Source organism: Arvicanthis niloticus, chromosome 13, assembly GCF_011762505.2.
Source record: "Arvicanthis niloticus isolate mArvNil1 chromosome 13, mArvNil1.pat.X, whole genome shotgun sequence".
Taxonomy (NCBI): Eukaryota; Metazoa; Chordata; class Mammalia; order Rodentia; family Muridae; genus Arvicanthis; species Arvicanthis niloticus.
Genome location: NC_047670.1, coordinates 36,117,674 through 36,144,344, shown reverse-complemented (window position 1 = coordinate 36,144,344; position 26,671 = coordinate 36,117,674). Strand labels below are relative to the sequence as shown.

The 26,671-nt window shown below is 40.1% G+C and overlaps 1 protein-coding gene across 7 annotated transcripts in view; it reads right to left on the bottom strand.

The window, feature by feature from the left end:
• Nsmce2 (NSE2 SUMO ligase component of SMC5/6 complex) overlaps nucleotides 1–26,671 on the bottom strand; it is a 221,914-nt gene that overhangs the window by 101,104 nt on the left and 94,139 nt on the right. For 3 of the 7 annotated variants that reach the window (XM_034517539.2, XM_076911399.1, XM_034517540.2), the window contains exon 5: nucleotides 4,985–5,062. The exons of 3 other annotated variants lie outside the window; for them this stretch is intronic. In XM_034517539.2, the coding sequence (XP_034373430.1) occupies nucleotides 4,985–5,062 (78 nt within the window). The remainder of the gene's footprint in view (nucleotides 1–4,984; nucleotides 5,063–26,671) is intronic. One more of the 7 variants, XM_034517541.2, reaches the window with a different exon arrangement.

The window sequence follows — 26,671 nt, the reverse complement described above, 5'->3', positions numbered from 1 at the left end:
CCTTTTTTTCAGAGTAATTAGGAATCTTCCCTTCATTCCCTTATTTTCTTGCCTCTCTTTTGCTAAAAGAGACACATATCTCGGGATGAATGACCCGTCTTCCTATGTCGAGTTCCTATTATTATATTCCTGCCGGTGCAACAGTAGCACTGAGGAGTCCCTTCAGTTTCTGTCTTTATCCTGTTGGCCAAACTCTGGGATAGCAGATAGCCCTGTTGCCTGTTCTACTCTTGAGACAACTGGCCAGGAGCATCACTGCGTGCTGCCACTATGTCAACAACTGATAGTTACAGCTTGTTGGCACTTACATTGAGTCCATTATCTGACTGTTTGGTTGGCTACGAGATGGTTTCCCGGTTGGTATCCCCTACACCCTAATGCACTTGTTTAGTGCTGCTCCACTCTGAGTGAGACACTACTCTCAGATGATCTTTGTTGGATGATCTTTCTGTTTCCCAAAGCAGAGATGTCTCAGCTGGCTGTAGAGGGTGAGCAACAGCCTTCCGTTATTCTCTTTCCAGATACTCTCTCCTCCCTCCCTTTGTCCTATTCCACTCCCACAGGCCTGCATACTTATCATTTCATCTTTAAAATGGAACATTTTAATTACAAATATGTTTAAGAGTGGACATTTCATCACTGTTTTCATTTTGTTTACTAATTACTTTATTAAAATAGAGTTCACTCTATACACATAGGGGTGGGCACACATAATCCTTCTGAAGATTCAGTGAAGCTATGAGCTCCGTTCTTATTATTGTTCTTAAATCCTCTCACACAATTTATGTGCCACTTTGGTTTATTCAACATCCATTTTTTCACCTGAACTAGAAATGCTTACTCACCTGATGTTCACATGCAAGAATGTCAAGAATTCAGTGTGTCCTATTTGGACAAAGTGTGGGTTTTTCATCAAATCTTGGAAAAACACAAACAATTGAATGTGGCTTAAAGATCTCTTCTCTCTGTGTATACTGTGTCCCAAATATAGTCCTCCTGAGGCGGGCCTGACATTGCCAAGAGTTGGACATATAAGCTCTTAGCCACTTCACGAGTACACATTGTATAAAACAGCTAATATGAAGAGATGGGGGAATCTCTTCTTTAGTGTCTGTGTGACTTCCAGAAGCTTTAGAGCACACATACCCCACCCTGCCTACAGGACTGCACAGCAATTCATCAGAGCCTTGAGCTTGCTCCTACAGTAAGGTGGGGGAGTAGCAGTACACAGACTAGAAGTCCTCAGGTTAGCGCGTAAGGTTCTAGTTAAAACCAAGCTTTGTAAAGAAGAGCATTTGCATGGCCTCCACTTTCCAGTTATAAGCAGTGGTGGGGACTTTGGCCTAATAAATACACCTGGACACTATAGAGGAAATAACAGATAGAGCCAGGCGGTCAACATTATAGCAAATGTCTGAAATTCAATATGGAGTTCTCTCCTTCATCAGGAGTTTAGCCACTACTGATTGTCACAGCCTCTCCGTTCTCTCTCCTGTTAGGTTCTAGTCGCCATCTCAGAACACGATTTACATTCCTTACACTTTCCTGGCTTCCCCAAGTGGTTCTTTCTATTTTTGTGAGTTTGCCAGGCTTGGTTCACATACCCTGCTCTCTCATTCTACTTTCCCATTATATTCACGTTTCCTGGGCACCCACTGTCATCCACCTCCTGGCAATCGTCAGTTACACCAGTAGGTTGCAAAGTCTTCTCCAATACAGTGTTTGTGCAGGAACAGACTCTTGTCAGTAACATCTCTCACCTGATACTCTGCTTCTCAACCACAGGAACACCCTAAAATCTCAAGGAGCATTTGAAGCTAGTGGAGCTCTTTCCTATGCCCGGGAAACCTGTCTGGGTCCATCTTCTAATGAATAATACTATTTGACCATTAAGCTGCTTATTCCCGAAGCCAGAAATACACTGTTACCAGTCTCAAGGACAGAAATGTTCACCAGCACATCTAGTACAAAGTTTAACACTGTAGCACAACAAGTATTTGTTGAAACAATGAATTCATGTAGCCACTACATTTTATGGTTTCCAGTTGGTCTCTTTTCCTCTTCTCCCTCCCCACACTTCCCAGTAAGCTGGTAACCAGCAACTGCCTCCGTGCCTAAGTAGCACATTCTTCCTGCTGGCAGTCTCTCCTCCAGCCCCTTCCTCATGCTGCAGTCAGCCTTTCATTTCCAGGTTGAGATCAATCTGTCACTCCTCAACTTACTGCCCTTAAAATAAAACTCAAGGTCCGTGAGATGGTTCAGTGGACAACACCTGCTCCTTAGTGAGCCTGGTGACCCAAACTCACCCCACAGTACAACAGACTCAGAAGTCCTCTGATTTCTTCAGACACCAAGCCTGCCTACAAGAATATCTTTGTGCAAGACATAAAAGTCGCTCCCTCGTGCTCTGTGTGTGTGTGTGTTTTCAGACAAGGTTTCACATAGCCTAGGCTGATTTTAAACTATATGGCCAAGATTGGCTCCTGCTCCTCCTGCCTTCACTTCCTACATGCTGGAAGAACAATTCAGATGACAATGTAAGAACTTCTTGATGTTTAAAAGACACACTAAAGACTTCTGTGACATTTCCCTCAAAGTATTCTGCAGCCCCCCTATTACTGAATCTAGTCTACAGAATAACTACACACTTATCTGTTTCCTTGGCTACACTAAAAAATTTCATGGATAGGCTAAGTACCTCCCCTTCTCCCCCCAACCCCCACAATGTTATAGCTCAGTGTTATACAGAATTCCTGGCTGAGTATCCATTCAGTAAACATCTGGTGAGTGACTGATTTCAAACATTAGTAGACACCTTGGGCTTGTCTAAGCCCAGGAATCTGAATGCAGTTTGGATCCACAAGTGGTATGCAGGGCTCACTCTACTCAACATTTTTATGTACATACTTTTTTTTTTTAAAAGAATCATTTTCAGATTGTCAAAAATTGTTAATCCTAAAAATTTAACATGTTACTGCTGGGAGAAATTTGGTTAAAAGAGGAGATTTCAAAGTATATTGTACATTAACTTTTTAAAAGTATAATATATATGTATGTGTATATATATATATGTATACACACATATACATATATATGTGTGTGTATATATATGTATACACATATATACACATATACACATATATACGTACACACACACACACACACACACACACACACACACACACACACACATATATATATATATATATATATATATATATATATATATATGCAACACAAGCAAACATATAGGGGTTTGTTTAATGACTTTACAAGTAAAACCTCTACCAAAAGGGAACAGGAATCAGAGGAGATAGAAAGCTGTGGGAGACTGAAGAAAAACAGATGCCAAAAAAGAATTCAGAAACCCAGATGAGCTGAGACACCCTCTGCCTACTCTGGCACCATAAAGGCCCTGGTGAAGCCAGTGTAGGACATTGGATGTCAGACTAAAAATAGCAGTACCATTCTGAAATTGTTCTTCAGTGTGTCCTAATGCTGCCCAGCTTCAGAACAGTCCTGTTCCACACTTGAGCTGTCCTCAGTCTAGGGAATCTCTCTTTAGCCCCTAATCTTCAATAAAAGGAAAGAGACACAGGAAAAGGCAAATAGTTGCCAGGGTTCATAGGTTGGAAGGAGTAGAGACCAGAGTGATACATGCATGTCTGACCTCTCGGTTGACCTTTCTTTGTGTCTCTACTCCTTGGTCTTTTACTTATGGCATAGCTTTTGTTCCTATTTCCAGGATCTGGACCATACATATGCACCTTAACAAAAAGAAGGAATACAAGTTCTAAAAAATGCAGGTAGTTTCAAGAGTCTTATTGCAAGTAAGCAGTGTATTCATTTTCTCATTTACTTAAAGGACTAAAATTTTCCTTTTCAAACAACAGTAACATTTCTCCTATTATCGCATAACATAATTCATTGCCTAGTTTACTTTTAACGGTGCTGAAGTCTGTTCTATAAAGTAATGCACTAACCACTCTGAGTGGTGCTGGTAGACTGACCTGGAGTGTATGCATGCTACCTGGCCTGGTGTCCCCAACAGTCTAGATGTCTTGCTGTGAAGCAAACTCTGCTGCAAACTAGACTTTTTCCCTTAGTTTCATTCTTCAAGAGAAACAGGAAGCCACAAAATGAGGAATTTGGTCAAAGGGCCTAGAGAGTGGCTAATTACCATCTAAGTAATCAAGAATGGTCCATAACTATCTGGTAGCAATTCAATCAGTACCCAAGGACAGCTTTGTAGTTAACCATGGGGATGGAGAGAAGCCTCAGGAGCTCCTTACAGCCATTAACAGCCCTGCAGGGTCTATTTTGTTGTAGGGTTCCAACTGTATCAGTACCACTGTGACTGTTAGAAACAAGCACATTTTGAAGAACTTACTTTGTAAGAAGTAAATTCTTCTAAGACTGCATTCACCTGTCCTACCAGCAATGCCTCAAGTCTCATTTCACTGGTAACCCTCACTCTCATGCACATCTGATACATTTGAAAGGTGTAAGCCGAGACCTGCCCTAGCTGTGCTTCTGACCAATTTATGGTGGAATTTAATGATGAAGTCACTTCAGTTGGGCACTACTGGGAGAGGGACTATGAGGGAGGATAATGACACCTAACATCCTAGGTAATAACAGTTACTGGATACAACCATTTCTAAGAGCCACAAGACTCACCTAAGAGCTGCTCTGGCTTTTGGCAAGTTGTTTATACTGGTGCCATTTTGGCAAGAAATTGCTTTAAGATCTGTCAAAAACGTGGCTTAGGTTCCACTGTACTCAGATAAGTTGAGCAGGTTATGGAGACCTTGGGCTTTATTTTCTTCTATAAGGGTACATAGAACTTAACCCCTTTTAAATGCTGTTGGTGCTTTATTTTCTTCTATAAGGGCACATAGAACTTAATCCCTTTTAAATGCTTTTGGTGCTTTCTGAGGAAAGAGAGATAGATGAGAGTGAAAGAAAAAAAAAAATCTATAACCTCGTTCATTGCCTGCTCTACTGGAATCCTTATTCAGGTCGAATTCATTGTGTCTTCCATCTTCTTTGGGTTTCACTACTGCAAGAGAGACGAGGTTAGGAAGTGACTTGGCCATAACACTAGGGTCAGTGTTGACAAGAAATGAGAGCCAGGGAAATGGTGAAACCAGAACTGGAATAAATCACTGAAAGTCTTCATAAGGTGGCACCAACAATACATGATCCATGCACACAGGTGTGGAGTTTGCAAAACTGGACAAATACTCACCCAAAAGAGCTACTGTCACCAAGACAATGACTTAGTAATAACTCAAATGTACATACTATTTTAGTTGCTGTCATTTTGAAAGAGTCTTGTTAATTTTCCCAGGCTGATCTTCTTGCCTGGGACCAGCAAGTGTTGATCCCAAGTGCTGGGATTACAGATGGGTGTCACCACACCAAAATTTAAAAGCTCTTACCATGTTATGTTTGGGAAGAATTATTCTGATAAAGTGTAGGATGGAAGAGAATCATTGCTCATGACAATGGTGCAGGATATCTAGCAGGCTGTACCAAGAGATTCCTACAAGGAAAAGTTTGCCTCAAAGAGCCTCACAGATTCTGTTTCCCATGTTACTGACTGGACTCAGGAATGCAGAATTACTCTAACAAAACTCACAAAGACACTGATGCATCAGAAGAATAAAGAAGGTGGTTTTATTAATTTATAGTGAACAATAGGAGAATAGGGCACATCTGTATCAGCTGAGGGGAGCTATCTTCCTGAGAAGGCAAATAGCCAAAGCAAGGCCTCGTATGCACAGAAGCAAAGCAAGTGCAATGAATCATGAGGAATTACGGTACATGCATGGCATAAGGCTCTGGGAAACGGAACGATGCACAGGCCCGGCCAACTGAATGCTTCCCTCAACCATTGGCCATGCTGTTAAGAACTCCTCAATAAATAGTCTTTCTTTGTTCTCAGTTTGAAGATAGTAAGCACTCTACTGATTAACACTCTACATACATGTGACTGAGTGTACATGTGTGTGTTTCACATGTTAACATGTTCAGTTAGAGTATAGTCAGATTTCGCCACTCATAGTGACACAATGTCTTATAAGATCACTTTGTGATCTTAAGCACAGCTGATGATATGGTTGCATGGCAGAGTGTTGCACCACATATGAGCATAGGCAAAAACTAACCAACCAAGCCAGGATGATATCATCTCTCTGGAATCTATTAGGTATTCACTTCTCAGTTCAATCATTTCCAGTGCGTACTTTCAGTTTGCTGTATTCTGGGAGAAAGAGGGTTAACCACATGGTGGACTCTGCATTGCCTACAGTTCCACAAAGTGTTGGTTAAATCCAAAACAAACGGTATTTACTGTGTCCGTTTTATTACCACTGCTGTGCCAAAGCAACGTAACATCTCAAAGTGTTTTAAGAGAATGCTTATATGTAGGTATCTTTGTTCCTCTTCAGTTTCATTCATTTATTCATTCACTTTTCACAAGTATTTACAGTTCTTCTACCATGAACTAGGAATCAAATGTACAAGAAACATGTCACTATCTCAATCCTTTGAAGGGCCTAGAATCTGACAAAGAAGACATAGTTATTTCAAACAGAAAGAGAGAAAGAGATGAAGAAAGAAAGAAAGAAAGAAAGAAAGAAAGAAAGAAAGAAAGAGGAAAAGAGTATTGTGCCACATGGTGAGGGAGGGAATACTTTCTATGTGAGGTAGAGATAGAAGATCTAATTTTTTTAAAAACTAGATTTTAAAATGTAGTAAACATGATTATTTAAAGCATAATACAAAAAAGAAGAGTCTTTCTCCTTTAGTTACAAGAATAGTTTCTATTAGTAGTTCATTAGTTCCAGGTATTTTTCTATGTACATGTAGTACAAACATATTTTAATGTGAATATAAACATAAATTTATATACTTATACAATGTACATAATTCATATACTATATACCCTACTTATAGAAAGTAGGGTATATCATTTATATACAACACATGCAGTAGCTCACATAATATCCATATTTTTGGTAACTTATATTAAATTATTTATTGTTAGTTATAATAATAAAGATAATAAATATATATAGATAGCATACAGAAATATTTATTTCATTTAAAAGAGAATTATTTATATAACTACTATCAGGTCAATAAATAGAAAATTCTAGCACTCACAGATTCTTTGCTGCTAACCTCCTACGTGCCTGACCTGAATTTTATGGTAATCCTTGGCCAGCTTTCAGTGCAGTCTAATCATCATCCACAGGCACAGGAAGTCAACATCTGCCTGCATGGCCTTAGGGTGAAAGCAGCTTTATTCCTCTGTGTGTTCTCTTTCTTTAGAAAAGATTCTCACTTAAGAGTTGGAATGTGATTTGATTTTAAATAGGAAGACATCTTTGCATGAGGGTTCCTCTACTCCTAAGCAGGGAGGAATGCGAGCAGGGGCAACAGGAAGATGAGGAGATGAGAGTGCTTACTTGTTGAGGGTGTTTTCATACACATACATTCAATAATTTCAATGCTTTCAGTAAGATGGCTGTTCAAATACCCTATATGTGAAAACTCCAGGAAAAAACTCTGTTACTTCTTTGAACTTCCTTCATTGTGTCAGAATTAGAGAATAATGGAGATTCTTATCCATGTGATTATAGCTCCTAAGAAGTTATGAGAGATAAGCAGTTTGATTCTCCACAGTACAAATAGTGAAAACGCAATAAAGATACAGAAAACAGGGAGAACGAGTGTCCAATTAGTCCTTTTTTGGAAGACTTTTAATTGTCTTCTCTGCACATACATAGAAAACATGAAGGAGTCTGAGGTAATAAAAAAATAAACTTAAATTCTTTGACATGGGCAGATCCCGGGCGGCAGCTCTGCCCCCAATCTCACAGAACCCAGAGGAAGCGGGCATCCCAGGAGCTCTAACCCAAGCAATATTTTAGGTAAGGAGACAGCAATACCCAACCCAGGTTACAGGAAGTAACTGGGACCCACTAGGACCCAGGAAGTCACTCCTGGCCCAGAGCACTGGTTCCTTCTGGTCTGCACCTGAACACTGAGCAGATCTTGGGTCCCAGCTCTAACCCCAGTAGTAACACCCAACCCACACAGTTCTGATACAACCAAGATAATAGGAAAGACAGGCTCCAGTCAAAGACAGGGCAGGTAGCACTAAGGAGATCCAGATGGCGAAAGGCAAATGCAAGAACATAAGCATCAGCAACTCAGGGTACTTGGCATCATTAGAACCTAGTTCTCCCACACAAGAAAGTCCTGAATTCCCCATATCACTAGGAAAGCAAGATTCAGATTTAAAATCACTTCTAATGATGATGATAGAGGACTTCAAGAAGGACATAAATAACACTCTCAAAGAATTTGAGGAGAACACAGGTAGAAACCCTTAATGAGGAAACACAAATATCCCTTAAAGAATTACAAGAGAACACAACCAAACTGGTGAAGGAATTGAACAAAACCATCCAGGACATAAAAATGGAAGTAGAAACAATAAAGAAATCACAAAGAGAGACTACCCTCAAGATAGAAAAACTAGGAAAGAAATCAGGAGTCCTAGACGCAAGCATCACCAACAGAATACAAGAGATAGAAGAAAGAATCTCAGGTGCAGAAGATACCATAGAAAATATTTACACAACTGTCAAAGAAAATGCAAAATGCTCAGACGAGATCAGGCGCGTTCAGGGTGGTATGGTCGTTAGCTGACATTCATCCTAAAGCCAAGGAAAAAGTCAGGTTCAGAACTAAGTGTTTGAGTTAGGATAGACGACAGAGGTTCTGGTTAGTCAACAAAATGATGGACTGGGTATTAGGACTATCTTGTACCTCACTGGTACAAATTGGCATAATTATGCTCTAATTGTATTTTGAGAGAAAAGTTTCATTTTAAATGGAAGGGTGATATGTAGGAGGAGCTAAGGTGGGAGGAGTACTGAGAGGAAGAGAAGGAGTAAGAAGAGGAGAAGGAGAAGAGAAGCTAGGTGATGAGAGACAGAAAGAGGGGGGAGACAGGGAGGCAGATGTTCATGTATCTCCACCAGTCAAAGATAGATATATCTAGGTTGGGTAGTGGGTTACACCTCTGATTGAGCAATACCAAACTTATAAAGCCTTTGATTAACATTTTTTTAAAAATGTATAAGTGCAAAAAGGAAAAGGGGGATTGGGATAGGGGTTTTCTAAGGGGGGGGTGGGGAAAGGGGATGGCATCTGAAGTGTAAATAAAATATCCAATAAAAAAATGGAAAAAAAACTGAGATGATTAAAAAAAAAAGAAAAAAGAAAACGCAAAATGCAAAAAGTTCTTAACACAAAATATCCAGGAAATCCAGGACACAATGAGGAGACCAAACCTAAGGATAATAGATATAGATGAGAGTGAAGATTCCCAACTTAAAGGGCCAATAAATATCTTCAACAAAATTATAGAAGAAAACTTCCTGAATCTAAAGAACGAGATGCCCATAAACATACAAGAAACCTATAGAACGCCAAATACACTAGACCAGAAAAGAAATACACCCCCCCCCCAAGTCACATAATAATCAAAACACCAAGTGCACAAAGCAAAGAAAGAATATTAAATGCAGTAAGGGAAAAGGGCCAAGTAACATATAAAGGCAGACCTATCAGAATTACACCAGACTTCTCACCAGATACTATAAAAGCTGGAAGATGCTGGACAGATGTCATACAGACCCTAAGAGATGAAAAATGCCAGCCCAGGCTACTATACCCAGCAAAACTCTCAATTACCATAGATAGAGAAACCAAGATATTCCACAACAAAACCAAATTTACACAATATCTTTCCACAAACCCAGCATTACACAGGATTAATAGCGGGAAAGCTCCAATACAAGGAGGGAAATTATATCCCAGAAAGACCAAGAAAGTAATCCTCTTCCAACAAATCCAAAAGAAGATAGCCACCTCTAATAACAAAAATAACAGGAAGCAACAATCACTGTTCCTTAATATCTCTTAACATCAATGGACTCAATTCCCCAATAGGCTAACAGACTGGATACATAAACAGGACCCAGCATTTTGCTGCATACAAAAAACTCACCTCAGTGACAAAGACAAACTCTACCTTAGAGTAAAAAGACTGGAAAACAATTTTTCAAGCAAATGGTCCTAAGAAACAAGCTGGAGTAGCCATTCTAAAATCTCCAGCCCAAGAACACAAAGGAAGGGACTCATGGCTCCACCTATATAGGTAGTTGAGGGTGGCCTTGCCAGGCATAAGTGAAAGTGGAGAGCCTTGGTGCCTGAAAGTTTGGATTCCCTAGTGTTGGGGAATTTGAGAGCAGGGAGACAGGAATGGGAGGATGGTGGGAGCACACCCTCATAGAAACTCCCAGAATTATAAGGATTAGACATTTCAGAGGCAAGCCGCCAGAAGACTAGATTCCAGAATTCAAACAAACAAAAACTTATCTTGATACTAAAATTTGTTTTGAGAATTGTATATTGCAGAATACACAGCCTTGGTGTATCTACTCATCAAGCGAGCTGAACAGACCTGCTCGAACCTCTGATGTCCTGGAATTTCAGCTGGATGCAGTGAAGACACAGTGTCAGAGGCTTATCAATTTACTCTTCCCCAAACCCCTCTTCTAATATCTCAGCACCCATAATCAGCTTGAAGAAGTTAATGAAGAGTTGGTGCCCTTATTCCCTGGGCTTGGGGACTAAGGTGGTTAATATTGGGTTGTCTTTCTAGGGAAAAGTAATGGTTTTGTTGGAACAGGGAGGATTAGCTAGGATTTATTGCATAGCCATAACTCGCTAGTAGAAATATGTATAATTATTATTAAGATGAGGTTATAATTTCTTAAATGGTACAAAATTTACTTTTATTTCAAATTTAAGGTTTTCATTGGTATGAGCTTCTTATTGCTATAAAAGTGAGATTAATATTGTTACTCTCATAGGCATTGGGCCTATATAACACATTTAAGAATACAAGGCTTAAACCCAGTCTTTCTTTAACTTTTCTAATTGATTTGAGATAGTTAGCCTGTGAGTTAAGGGCCTATAGCAAATTCATGGCTCTGAGTTTATTGTTAGGGAGTTTTTATTTAGAAATAGCTGAGAGGAGTTAACAGACAACAGTCCAGATTGCCTTACATGGATAGTTGGTTTTCAAAATGTCAGAAGTCCACAGAATTGATGTTACAAACATTTCTGTATTAATGTTCATTTTGATTAGAGACCTGTCTGCTCTTGACAGCTTCCTGTCTTGGATTCTAAGAAGAAATTGAGCATCCTTGGAGTTATTCCAGTTGTGGTGAGACAGCCACTAGGCAAGAATTGCCTCTTTCCATCTACAGACAAATTACTGTCCAGAAAAGAACACACTTGCAGAATAGTCAACTAATTATATCTGCCAAGACAGAGTAATCAGCCCTTAATAATTCTGCATCACTAGGTCTGTCAGATGATCCTGGGGCAGAAGGCTGAAGATTGCATTCTCCAGTGTTTTGTAGTATAGGAACTGTCCAGGTGTTCAGTGGTCTCTATAAATTGGCTAAGTTTTAGAAGCTATGCTTTGTGCTTCCCATAATTTTAGTTAACTCAGTCAATCTGGATTTCTGACGGGATTGAAGACTTATAGTCTTATAGCCAATCCTGGCTATTTACTTTGAGAGAAAAGACTTGAGAGGATCGTTTTCAGCTGACATTCATTCTAAAGCCAAGAAAAAAAAGCCAGGTTCAGAACTAAGTGTTTTAGTTAGGAGAGATGACAGAAGTTCTGGTTAGTCAACAAAATGATGGACTGGGTATTAGGTCTATCTTGCACCTTACTGACACAAATTGGCATAGTTATGCTCTAATTGTATTTTGAGAGAAAAGTTTTATTTTAACAGGAAGGGTGATGTGTAGGAGGAGCTAAGGTGGGAGAAAGGAGTAAGAAGAGGAGGAGTAATGAGAGGAGGAGTAGGAGAAGAAGAGCTAGGTAGAGAGAGAGAGAGAGAGAGAGAGAGAGAGAGAGAGAGGAGAGGGGAGAGGGGAGGAGAGGGGAGAGGGGAAGAGAGGGGAGAGGGGAGGGGGTAGGGCGGAGGGGGGAGGAGAGGGGAGAGGGGGGGGGGAGGGGAGAGGGGGGAGAGGGGAGAGGGGGAGAGAGGGGAGAGGGGGGAGAGGGGAGAGGGGGAGAGAGGGGAGAGGGGGGAGAGGGGAGAGGGGGGGAGAGGGGAGAGGAGAGAGGGGAGAGGGGAAAGGGGAGAGGGGAGGAGAGGGGAGAGGGGAGAGGGGAAGAGAGGGGAGAGGGGAGGAGAGGGGAGAGGGGAGAGGGGAAAGGGGAAGAGAAGGAGAGAAGGAGAGAAGAAGAGAAGAGAAGAAGAGAGGAGAGAGAAGAGAGAAGAGAGAAGAGAGAAGAAGAGAGAAGAGGGGAACATGGAGGTAGATGTCCGAGTGTCTCTGCCAGTCAAAGATAGTTGGTATATCTAGGTTGGGTATTGGGTTACACTTCTGATTGTATGGGCATCTTGTTACTGAGCAGTACCAAACTTATAAAGCCTTTGATTAACATTTAATTTTTTTTTTTTTTTTTTTTATAAAAGCAAAAAGGAGAAGAGGGGATGGAATAGAGGTTTTCTAGGGAGGGGAAATGGGGATGGCATCTGAAATGTAAATAAAGTATCCAATAAAAAATAAATTAAAAAAAAAACCTCTTTGACATAAATTTCCAACACATTGTTAAGTGACAAGAGAAGGCTATGAAATGGTGTGCATTTATAAATACCAGTCTGCCTAGCACCCATCCATTTTCCTACCATGTACATAAATAAGTTTGTATGTAGACATGTATGCGTATATTCCTCTTCATACACAGAGAAATGACTGAGAGCACACAGGAGCCACTACATTTATGCACTGAACTTGGGAAATTTCACTTTGAAATATTCTGTATAATATCTGGTTAAAAATGTATATTGGCAGGTGCAGTAAGTAGCACACACACCTTTAATTGCAGCACTTGGGAGGCTGAGGCAGGCAGTTCTCTGAGTTTGAGGCAAGTTTGGTCTACACAGTGAGTTCCAGGACTGCCTGAGTTATATATTGAGACTCCTCAAAGTATATTACTTTTATAGCTAGGAAAAAGCAATTTAAGAACATATATCAAAGGGAAAATACCTACACACACACACACAACCAGGAAAAAGAAATTATTTGGGAAAGCTTTTGAGGAAAAGTAGGACTGTGCAACTAATGTGACTAGCAGAGTTGAAATGAGAAGACAGGAGGCAAGGAGCAGAAACTAGGGAGGAAATGGAAATGGTACCTGAAAAGCTACACAAAGTGGTTGCTTAGCAACCAAAGCATTCCTAAAGCATCCCTAGTACTACAATCAATCAATCAATCAATCAACCAATCAATCAACCAACCAACCAACCAACCTATCAATACTAAGGAAGCCTATCTGGCTCATGCTAATTCCAATTTGTATCAAGGATGTGATGAAGAGGATTTAACAATCACAACATCAAATGTGAATCCTACTAAATTAAGAATTTTATAGCCAGTTAAAGGAAATTAGAAATGATTACAAGGGAGAAACAGGATATAATAGGAATGCTTAGGAGTAGTTTGCATGGAAAATAAGAAAATGTAACTTCTCAGGAACTACAGCCAGAGGCCACTAAAGTGGTAAAGAATTTCAGACATCAAAAAGCTTGAGAACTATGGCATGGAAGTGACCTACCATACTGCAGGTGTTGTACTTTTCTGTAAGGTCATATCTTCTAGAAGATTCCGGGGCTGGCCACTGCATCACTCAGACTCCAGAATTAGTTACAACACTGGAGAGCCACTATTTTTTTCTTTTTGCAATGCAGCTGGTCACCATTACAAAAGAATTTCATGTAACTGCTAGTTCCTATGAGACAGTAACCTTTTCACCAATAGTCTTTCTGCCTAATCTATTAATGAATTTTGAAAATTATATTATTTGTGTGTGTGGGTGTGTGTGTAAGGATGGTGGGGAGCAGGGATGGATGAGGGTACCATCATGCACAGGTACCATACTGCATGTGAGATCAGAAGACAACTTGGAGGAGTCAGTTCTTTCCTTCCATCAAGTGGGTCCTGGAGATCAAAACCAAGGCTGTCTGGCTTCGCCGTTAAGTACCTCTCCCTGATGAGCCATTTCACCAGCCCAAGACTACTTTCTTTAAAGAATGTTAAGAATATTTCTACACATAGTACTTTAAAGCAGAAGGTAGGAGCAGAGCAGCAGAACACATCTCTGCTGTGTAGCAAAAGAAGATGTGAGGGGTGTAGATGATGAAGACCTGACTATGAATTATGAACTGCTGACACTGGAGATAAAGGACACATGCTACCATGCCTTGGTTGTATCTGAAATCTTCCATAATAAAAGTGGGCACATGCTTAACTTTGTTCATAATAAGGAATATCACAGGGTTATTAATAGTACTGACCTAAATGTGTAATCAAAATATTGATCTGTCAAGAGTTGTGATGCTTACTTGCTTGACAACAATAACAAATTTTATAGTAGACAATAATCTTTCCATGTGCTAAGTTTATACACAGCACTTTCATATCCACTAGCTCACCTGATCTTTATGATCAAACTGAGAGATACAGTGGGTAACATTCTGATTTGTAAAAAAGAAACACACAGTTCAGTGCATTCACTTATTTCTCTGGCATTACTCAACACCTTTATGCTAAAAGGTCAGTCCCAGGTGTTAGAAACAGAGGGAAGAATGTGGTTCCTTTTGTCAGCAGTGTACAGCCTTGCAGAGGTAACAGACACAGCTGGTAATTCTATCAATGAGATGTGTGCAACAGAGAGGCAAAGTGGAAGTTTTATGAGATCACACTCTGATGCACAACACAGCACTGGTTCTGGCTAGAGTGCAGCTTGTCTTTTCTCCTTTAAGAAAATACTGGCCACAGCTTCTTACACTGATCAGCTGTGAGTGGGCTTTGACTCAGGGTATAAGCATGCAGCGAGGAACATGACGGGAGCATTGCAGCAATACAAGGGGAACATGGTTTCTGATCCAGGCTGTGATCTAGGCTGTGAATAAGCAGCCGGTCTCTGACAGCTTACCAACACTGAAGGAGAAGAGCCACCACAGTCTCATATACATGTATAACTGTTCCTGAAATGCACTGGTTTGTTCTGAGCTGGTCAAACCGCATGACAGCAATATGGATGATGCTGGCTATCTTTCCCCTGCCAAATCTTTACCATGTGGCTTGGGATCTCAGGATCAGATCACTTGTGACTGCCTACAGAACATAAATGAGTGTCTTTTCCTAACATATCCTATGATTCATGCTCTATGCCGAGACAACAGGTTTATTCTATGATTCTATGGAACAGTTCTACACATCTGCCTTCTCAAAGATTCTATAAAATAATACCAGGACAGTACATATTACGTGTAAGATCAGATGTTGTAATTTTTTTCTGATCTATGGAGTCCAGAGCCTCCAATGAACTACATCCGAAACCCTAAAATGTTATAATTTGTAATCAACCACCAGTTTATATCATGATTTTGTTCAATGTTTAATTCTGTCCCCCCCGAAATTGAAAACTATTTTTAATAACAATTTTAACTGTTAGCATCAAAGTCTCAAAATTTTGCTGTTGATCCAGATATGCTGACCTACTATGTATAAGCTCAGTGATGACTTACTAAATGCGGATTCCTCCATGAGAATTAATAACTGTACATGCCGCCCTCACCTCTCTAAGAAAGATGGCAGATAAGACCTCACAGACAGAGGCCAATTTTGTTTTGCCTCTTCTTCCACTGGGGGAATGTCTCTAGTTTTAGGTACTACTTTCAGATCATTGTGCCCTACTGCACTGATTCAATTTATGAATTTGACCTAGACTGGCCATTTCTTTGTCTTTTCTTCATTATTTAATAAAAAATATAGAAAAAAGTGTTAATGAGCAGCTTAGAATAGTCACATTATTTATCAGACATTCAATATTCATATAAGGACAAAAATCCAAGCAAAAGCAAGACAGTTGTTTAGATTTTTATGAGATAGAATAGCTATAGCTGTTCTAATTCTCATTTCCCAAGAGGAAACAGGATGTGACTATCAATGATAGAAGATTCAACTGGCTGCAATTTAAAAATGGGACTCTTTGGACCAAAGTAGTGGTAGACATCTGTCCCTGTGCTCTGGAGACTAGGGCAGGATGTTCTGAAGTTGAAGCCAGTCTGGACTACACAATGAGATTCTGTCTCAAGACAGACAGAAGGACAGAGGGAGGGAAAAGGGGAGGGAGGAAGGGAAGAAAGGAGGGAGGGAGGGAGGGAAGAAAGGCAGGCAAAGAGAAGGGGAGGGGAGGGAAAGCAACAGTAAGAAACAGAGGAGAAGGGAGGGAGAGGAAAAAGAGATGTTAGGATTTCTGTCTTTATAGAATTAAGAAGCCTCATAAAACTAGAAAAAGGGCTGGCCAGGAGGAAAGGAGAATTATTTTTTTGAGAAAGTTACTGAAAAGTACAAAGATATTCTGAGCTGTGCTTAGAATCCCAGCACTTGAGAGGTAGAAGCAGGCCAGCTTCACCCACATGAGGCTGTTTTAAAACAGACCTAGAGGCATACATGTGCTATAAGCAAGTGGTCTTTCATCTTCTTTAAGATGGATAGCTAACAAAAGTTTTCTCCCATTCAGTGGGATGTCTCTTGATAACTGTTTCTATTGCTGTGCCGAAGCTTTTAAATCTCCATTGCTGGCTTTATTTCCCAAGTGACTGAAGCCCCATTCAGAAAGTCCTTGCTCATTCCTGTATCTTTAAGTGTTTTTCCCACTTTCCCCTCTAACAGTCTTAGTATTTGTATATTAACAGCTTTGATCCATTTGCAGTTGAATTTCACGCAGGGTAAGAAATGGGGCTCTAACTAGTTAAATAATAGCATTCAACAGGGAACAGAAATGTGGCAGCAAAGCAAGCATGGGCTTCACATCTAAGCTTGGGTTTTGGTCCTGCCTCATATAAGCTTTGTGACTTAGGCTCCTGAGCTTCTGTCTCCATCTGTGAGTGGAATGTGAACAGCTCAAAAGACTGTGAGGTGACCTTCAAGATTATATAAAAGAAGGAGCTTAGTATAGAGCCAGGTACACACTGGTAATCATGCTGTCCGTCACCTGCTACAACTGGCCTGCTGCTCTCTCAGCTCTGCCCCGTGACTGACAAAGATAACATATGTTCTCAGCTCTCTTTGGCTGACTATATACACCATTTCTTTGGCCTCAAATGCCCTTTCTAGCTTTCTCCCATGAAATCCTATCTAGGCTTTGAGGCCCAGCTCAAATGTCAATGCTTCCAGGAAGTCTTCCCTTCATTCTTTGCTCAAAACCCCATCATGTACCCTTTGTGTCTTCCCAGTACACTGCTTGCCGCTTTACTTTGGTACCCGTAACACATTACCTGCACTGAACTGTAAGCATTGCCAAGGCAGGAGTCATGCTTTTCTTAGTTTTATTCTCAGTAATTGCACTGAAAGGAAATCATAAATGTCAACTGCTTAAGTATCCAAATGTTTAATAAAAAATTTCCAAAAGGAATAAAATTTTATCAATACCAATTACTTATGTCAAGCTTTGAAATAGTATTTGGAAATATTGTTTTTATTTAATTTTAACAATCTATAAAACAACAAAGAAATTATTTAAAATTTTGCAATGTTTGACACTTAAGATCCAATTCATAAAACAAGATATTGTTTTAAAACTGTCAAAATGACTTAAAGAAGCTGATGTCATCAATTGTTACCATAAATGACCACCAAATGAATAAAACTCTATGCTGATACCAACTTTCCAAATACAGACTTCCTAGAAACAGACTAAGGAATACATACAAGAAGTTAACATTGCTATTTTTAAGAAATTACAGGCTTTTTGCCTGTTTTTCTTAACTGAATTTTTTTTTTATAATAGACAACTTATAGCTACAAAAGTAATTCAAGAAAGATCTGAGTAAAGTTTAATTGGACTTGAAAACATCAAAGGGTTTGGTAGCAAAGCGCAGGCCTCTGGAGTCTTAACATCACTCTCCGTGCATCTGTGCCGACACTGTGAAATTCTGAAATGTGGAGCTAAGGCTGCAGCACAGACAAGGACACTAACACAAGCAGACCCAGCTCTAAGTAGAAAGTGGTCTGGACAGATGTCTGTGGGTAACCTGGCAGCTCTGGACTGGGTGAACTGCTGGAATACTAGCTCGGCACCTCTTCTACCTGCTGTATGACTGTGTGACTACCTCACTGAGAGAGAGACTCCATGCCCACAGACTGGGGAGCATGTCCACACTCACTATTGTCCGAGGAAGCAACACAAATACCCTTTTATCAAATGTCTACCACGTGCAGGCATACCAGTCATCTTGGCACTATGTGAAAGGAGAGAATTATTGTGGGTTTAAGGGCAGCCTAGGATGGATATCAAAACCCCATCTCGAAACACCAACATAACAAAGCAAAGCAAAGCAAAGCAAAGCAAAAACTTCTCTGCCACACTGACAGGAACATGGCAGACCCCTTTCTCACATATCTGGGGACTGCTTCCAGTTTGTAACTCAGATCTGTAGGCTAATCCCCCACCCTCACCTCATTTTAAGGATGGACATGCCAAATCAGAGGGGTTTACTCTAACTTGAAGGGAACTTAAACATAGGGTTAGGCTGTTGGAAATATCCTCAGCTATTCCAGGCACTACAGAACATGGCTGTGTGTGGCCCTCTATGTTATAGTAAATGGAGTGGGGTTATTACAGGAAGCTTTGATAGATGGCAAGGGTACGGTTAGGGAGGAAACAGATGAGGGAGGGACAGGCCTGAGAGCAGTGAAGAGAGGGAGAAGTTAAGAGGACAACAAGCAAGCAGACTGTCAAGGAGGAAGAGACTCCTGTTTCCTCTCTTCCTGCCCAGCACTCTTCCAAATTCACTCACCTATCTCTGCTTCCCCATTTCTTCCACAGTCTTGTTCCCACCTTCCTCATTTTAAAAATTTACTCCTAAGCCTCTGGACAAACACAGTCCTTGCTTGAGACCTCAGTACGTAAGAAGCAAGGGCAGTCTTCAAAGCCCAGCCTGACCTCTCAGCGCCCGCACTGAATCTCAGCTGACCTGGGCTATCTATCTGGGGTCAGGGAGGGCACAGGGTAGGGGGGTATGGGGCAGGAAAGCAGCTGTGGCACACCTGCCTTCTGTGCTTGGCCACTGTGTCCACACCTTTAGCTACACGCTATCCACACATGTGAAGGCAAACCCACAACCACTGACCTTCCTTTTCTGGTGGATTTTGAAAATGTTCTTTAAAAGCTCCAAGACTGAGTATGTTTGAAAGTAAATTCTCAGAACAATCGGACCACAAAATCTGAGCTCTCCTCACACGAGGCCTCTGGGCAGGGACATGTTGTTTCCAGAGCATTATCTCAGTTTCCAGCAGCCCAACTTAGCATGCCAAGGAAAAACCCAGGACAAAATTCTGGGTTCTGAATTATTTATATTTTTGAAGAAAATATAAATACATTCATTGTTTTGTAGACATAAGAAATTGAATGAAGCCCAAATACACTTGGGCATGCTATACAGAGACAACACCAAAACCACAGGATATAGCAGTTAATGAAAAGTCTACCAAAACTTATCTTTTGGAAATTATTACTTGAAAAATTAAAAAAAAAAAAAACCAGTAATGATCTGGAAATGCCTTCAGATAAATTGTATTATTTTATACCCCATAAAATACTATGATGTGTATACAATTGTCAAAAGCCACACTACACTCCCTGATATAGAAAATAAAATGTCTTTGCAGATAGTTTTGCTCAGCAAGTAAGTTTAATTTGCTACCATGTAAACTTTTCCTGGAAATCAAACTGAGAAATGAAAAGTGAATCCCTTGCTAAATAAAACAAACATACTCTGAAAGGTGACCCAGTAACATGTTGTTGGGGATGGATTGCCCTAGGGGATGGATGCCTTGTCCTTCTTAGAACTGACTTCCCCTTCTCCACCTCTTTTGCAGCTCTCGAGAATCCTGACAGCTAATAGTGAGCCAGGTTAAATGGCAGCCTCTCAGTAGCTGGTCAGTGGTGCTACCAGAAGAACAGCTGGGCTGGAGCTCAGAGACTCAGGATGGAAAGAAGTTCTTAGAGAACTTAAAATAAAGCAATAGTGAACAGAGAACCATTGCTGTTCATGGAAGCAAACCTTTCCTTTGGCTAATTTGCTTCCAGAAACTGGCCCCTGAGTTTCTTTAAGTGACAAAGCCCAATGTGTAATAAAACCTGACTTCAGGCTTGGAGGAAAAATGTAAGAACTTCAAATTCTCAGACTCACCACACGATCAACAGATATAGCATACTAAAGACACGCTGCCAGTGAGGTATACCACACTATTTACTGCTCTGGATGGAGACACTTTGTTTTACTTGCTTTTAATTCCAGCACTCAGGAAGCAGAAGCAGGCAAAATTTTGTGAATTCAAGGCCTACCTGATCTACCTACATAGTGAATTCCAGGACAACCAGGAATCATGTACAGAGACCCTGTCTGTAAGTAAGTAAGTAAGTAAGTAAGTAAAATGAAAAATAAGATAAAATAGTAAAAGGGAGGCTGAGGGCATAGCTCAGTGAAGAGCATTTACAGTGCATGGGTAAAGCCCTGGGTTCAGTTCTTACTGCCAGGAAACAACAGTGGAATAGTTCTTAACCTTGTGATAAATAAAATCCTGCCATTTGCACAATGTGGGTAGATCTTTAGGCTGAATGAAACAAGGACACAGAAAGACAAATACCACCTATGACTCATTTATGAAAACCAGGAAGCCAATCTTATACAATGGTACAGTGGTCAGTAGAGTTGCAGAAGGAAGGAAGACTTACAGGAAAACTAAGAAGGAAGGGTGCTAGAGGAGGGCTAGACAGTAGAAGGGATTGGGGTATAAGAAAGGTAAATGGCTATGCCCTTTGCTGGAAGTAGAACAAAAAAACTCATTAAACTGCACAATAGCATATGCTAACAGTTATTTTAAAAGTAATTTAAATATTAAAAAAATTAATTTTTATCTGTTGAGTAATGGGGTTGGGGTGGTAGTCAGTAAGGGCCAGGGTAGGAGTGAAGTCTACCATTTAGCGTTAACTATGTAAATATGGGCCTGCAGAGACTGACTCACTGGTTAAGAGCACTAGCTATTCTTCCAGAGAACCCATGTTTGATTTCCTAAACCTACATGGCAGCTCACAACCATCTGTAACTCCAGTTTCAGAGAAGCCAACTGTTCTGGGGAAACCCTCTTCTGAACTTCGTGTATATCATGAATTCAAGTAGTATGCAAATATACCTGGCAGAAACACCCGCAACACATAGAAAAACATAGTGCAAATACACTTCACCAATTGAAGCATTTATACTGAAGGTTTTTGCCTTCAATAACAAATGGACAAAGGACTCAAACCAGTGTTTCTCATAAGACACATGAATGAGCAAGAAATACATGAAAACACCACGACAGAAACACAAGAGGATATCACCTTGCTCAACTTAGAGCAGCCATTATCAAAGGCAAAAAGTAGCCAGTATTCATGAGCACGTGGGTCAAAGGATATTCTTGGACACTGTTCATAGGATTGAGAATTAATTAGTACAGTCATTACAGAAGACAGCATGAAGCTTCCTAAAAGAATAAAACAGGCCCAAAGGTGTATGAATGACTATCTATGACCCAGCAATCTCATCTCTATGTATAAATAGCCAAAGGAATAAAAATCAGGGTCAACTATTCTCCCAGGTCCAATACAATACTATCTGCAATAGCTAGAATATCAAGATACATAAGTATCTTCCAACAGATGAACACACACACACACACACACACAGAGAGAGAGAGAGAGAGAGAGAGACAGACAAACAGAGACAGACAGAGAGTCAGAGAAAGAACCTGAAATATTATCCAGTCTCAAAAGAGGAAGGCCTGTCATTTGCAGCAACACAGATGAGCCTGGAGGGCACTTAAATCACTACTAAAAGATAAAGAGAACACAGATTCACTTCTGTGAAAGATCTAAAAGAGTTGACTTCAAGGTACTTCAAGGTCAGGGCTACAATTTCCCAAAAGTGTGTACAGGAAGAGTGGAATAGGGGGAGTGATAATAAACTGGGATGACTACGCATAATTCAAAGTTTATAAGTAGATTTTGGATTTTTCACCATTAGAAAGTAGATGAAGTGCTAAGCATGTCAAGTCCATTGAGTTAGTCATTCCACACTGTACAATCTAAAATCCTATCCAAAGTCATAATATGCTCACATAAATAGTTATTTTTTTGAAAATTAGAAACATTTGAAAATAGCTACTAGAACAAAATTATGACATGGTTGTCACTGACTCTTTAAAACATATAGATAATTTAATAATTTGCTTGACTGCCTTTTAAGTTAATGTACTGACTTTTAAAAAAAATCCTAATTTTTTGGCATAGTAAGGGTTCAATAAATGACTACTATACAAATGAACAGAAGCAGAAAAATGAAACTGCACAGACCAAATAAAGTTAACAGTTACACAGCCTGTGAAACCCAGATTTAATAAGCATACAAGTTCTTCCTTATAGGGATCCTGCCTGAGCTCTTACACCTGAGACCTTTTCTACACACAGACAGACACACACAGACAGACACACACACACGGTGGGCAGCTGGGAGCAGAGGGAGAGGGTAAGGGAGAGAGATGTGTCTGATCTGCTGTAATAGAGTACTACTGGGTACTACTGAGACTCAACTAGGCTAACCCTTTCAGTTTACAATCTAAAAAGGCTTATTTACCTAAACCTTGTTGTGCTTACTTTAAAGACATGCCAAAAATTCAGATGCCTCCAAAACACAGCAATCAGCAGAATATATATAACCGTGGGTAAGGAGAATGCTATGGTAAGATCCATACTGCCTTCTCTAGCTCCAAGGCATGGATGGTCCTTTTGAGACAAGACACCTCAGGGATATTCCTGGCAGCCACAAGGTTGGAGTCAGAAGGCCTCCAGGATCCCTGCCTGCAGAATAAGGAGTGGTGCACTACACCAGCACTCAGAGGCAAACGAGTCTCCAAGCCTTAGATCTCATGCAGTCCTCCCACATCTCCCAGAATTCATATAGATCCCCAATCTTGACAGGGAAGAAATCTGAATAAAGAGATGTCAAGCCTCTGAAAGGGTTTTGGGTGTGGTTGAGATGGCTGACTTTGAAAACTTAGCAACACAGGATACACTATGAGTAAGTTCTTAAAAAAAAAAAAAAAAAAAAAAAAAACCCAAAGCTAACTCACCAGATCCTTCTGAAAGGGTTCTTTTATTAATTTCAGTGAAGTCAAGCAGAAAACAAGTTGTAATATGAAACACAATTTATGCAACTATGTTGAAATTCTCTACCAGAGTTGCATCTTCTAATGTAAGATCTTATGGTAAAATAATTTCAAAATACTATCAAAAGTTAGGCTAGGCTCCTTTTGGTTTTAAGACTGTCACAGGAACCACCCCCCCCCCTTTTTTTTAACATAAGTCATTGAAATTCTAAGACAAAATGATAGTGTCTTTAAATTAGAAAAAAAAATTGAAGAGCTGAAACTAAAACCTCAATTGAAATTATACTGTTATGCAACTCCAAAAGCTAAACAAAAACATGTTAAAATAGAAATTGCAACATCAAGGGAAACCATTCTCATATAGAGTTCTAGACTCAGCCCTGGTTCATTACAGATGAGACAAGCTGATCCAGCCTAGGGTTTCCCACAGTCAGCCAGCAGGCTACTCACGATTTAGCAGCCACTTGGGTTTACTCAGGGCAAGGCATGTGAGGCCTTTAAAGAGCCAACAGAGATCCCCGGGGTGGGTCTGGTCTGTCTTTCAAAAAACCCATGAACTTCCCATTATATAATCTTGAAGAAGGAAAGCATTTCCTAAGTTAAACACCTAGCTGAGTGTACTGCAGGCTGCAGTACTGCTTGCCTCCTGTGCTAAGAAAGAAAAGGAAAGAACTTTGTGAATGGCACAATCACCTTGTCTGGTAACGACAGAAGATTAATAAATCCTGCTTACAAGTACTACCAGGCTTTTAAACAAAACTTCCAAAAGCCCCAGTATCCAAACTAAAAGTTCCATATTTTGTTAATCTCCTATAAAATAAACTCTTAAAGTAACCACAGAATTCTGAGAAGCTTGCTTTTCCAGAAAGCCCAAGAAAAATACTTTAGTTTCACCATTCTCAAATTCATTTGACTTAGAAACAAAGTAAACATATTACTCTATTTAATATCATTGCACAAGCAAATTCACAAGAATGAAATGTGTTCAGAGTTCCTAGAAAAAATGTAGCAATGCAGGCTGCCAACTTGTTCAATGTCAAGCTTTAGGCAGTACAGCAGCTCCAGCGGTGACTCACAGTGAATCACGCTTAAGCTATTTTTGCTTTTAAAGTCCTGCCAGGAGCTGTGTTAATATTCAACCCAGAGTAAATTTAGCTCAACAAGAAAACAAGTGTTTCCATGGTTGCTTCTTCACAGTGTTTATGGTATATGGGCAGCCATTCGGCTTAGGAGCCCGGCCAGATCATCGAAGTTGAAATGCTCATCTCTCATTTACATCAGGCATTGGAACACAGGAAATACCAAATGTAATTCCGGCTATTCTTCTGTCTGCTGTCTACCTGCCTTCCTGGATCTCAAACGGCTACATGGTAGGCGGTGCATCATTAAAGGCTCCTCTTCAAGTCTGTGCCGCTGAAGGAGCTCCAGGAGACTGCTGGGCGCAGGTTTTACTCAGTTTGTGTTACAAGTCAAAATTCCATTTCTCTGGTAGTGGAGGTTTAACAGATTAAAGTGCTTAAAGTCGAACATTTAAAGGACAGACACCACATGGAATCTTTACACAGGATCACAGACAGTGACAGTCTGGTTATGGGCTAGTACTCAGATTTTAAAATAATTTAGTTACAGGCAAAGAGTAGGTAAGATCTGATTGTCTTTATGTTAGAAGAAAAAAATTCCAAATAACATAACATTTATCATTTTGACCCCCTTATTGGTTTTTGCAATAGAAAGAAAAGTTTACTCCCTACACTAGACAGCGCAGCAGGCTGGGCAGGGAGACAGGAGAGCCACTAGCAATCCATCTTAGCTTTTATTAAGCACACAATTCATTAGTGCTACAGTTCCAATTCTGAGTGTCCCTCAGAGGCCAATACCACAAAAGCTTGCCTAGCATGTGGTGCTGCAGTGAGGTCTAACATTTATAAAGTAGAATCTAATGGAAGAAAGCTAAGTCATCTGAGGGATGGGAGAGTAGCCTTAAAGGGATCGGGGCCCATTCCCATCTTTCTCTTTGCCCCCTGGCTGCCATGAGGTAAATCACCCTTCTATGTGTTTTAGTCATAGTACACTGTGTTATTATTGGCTTAAAGCAATAGTATTACGTGACCATGGACTGAGGTCTCCAAAACCAAGAACCGAAATAAACTTCTTATCAAAGGTTGACTGCCTCAGGTATTGTGTTATAGTATCAGAAAGCTGACACAATTGGTACTAAATACATTCACATTATTATAAAACAGTTCTCTAGGACTTTTCATCTTATAAAACTAAAAAATCTACCAAGTGATTCTTTAAAAACCCCTATTTTCAGAATATACTAATTCAATTCCAAACACACAGAGGATTTTTGTGCTTGGGTAGCAGATGAATTGGGAAAATGGAGGAACAGATGAGTAGGCCCTAACTAAATCTACTCATCACTGGAATTCCTAGCACCATCTCTCGATTTCACTCAGCAAAAATGATGTTAACTTTACCAGCAGAGGTATCTAAGGTACACTGCACACACCTTAGAATATACACAAAATCATGTAACTACTTTTTATAATTAGCTTTTATCTAGAAAAGAGAAAAGGTTAGGTTTCATTACCAATGTAAACACTGACATTACATATAGCATATATATATATAGACGAATCAACAAAATACAATTACTATACAGTGAACAACGGAAAACATGAAGATCCTAAAGGCCACAATTCCCAAGAAACAGGATGAGTGTTTCCTTATCTTCCTTCCTAGTGCAATGTTCTGTACACACAGATAGCCACTACTGCAAAGGCGATCAAGTGGAAAAGACCGAGTCAGCACACCCAAGAGGACAAGAAAACTCAGCCATGTGTGTAGAACAGCCAAAGGGTCTGGCACAGCTGTGATGACAGGACTGGACACAGCAACAGTCACACAAACGGCCTCACTGAAGAGTCATGTTCCAAGAAAAATATTCATCTTTAGACAAGGAGAATGTTAGGTAAATTATTCATGGCAGTTCAATATTTGGAAGAAGCTTTGCAAGGGTAGTAAGCAGGATCTTTTGAAATCTATGACTTGAAGGAACAACCATCAGAAGTACTTTGGTGATAGAAAAGGTAGAAACTCCTAAAACTCACTTAAATAGATACTTTAATTCCTATATAAGTATCTAGGCTAGGCGTTGGCATCCAGCACAGGTGTTTAAAAAAAAAAAGCTATGTGGATGTACCACACTTTAGGCCTGCACAACACTTTCCTTGAACCCCATACTTTAAATGTGTAGTTACCTATATATTAACTG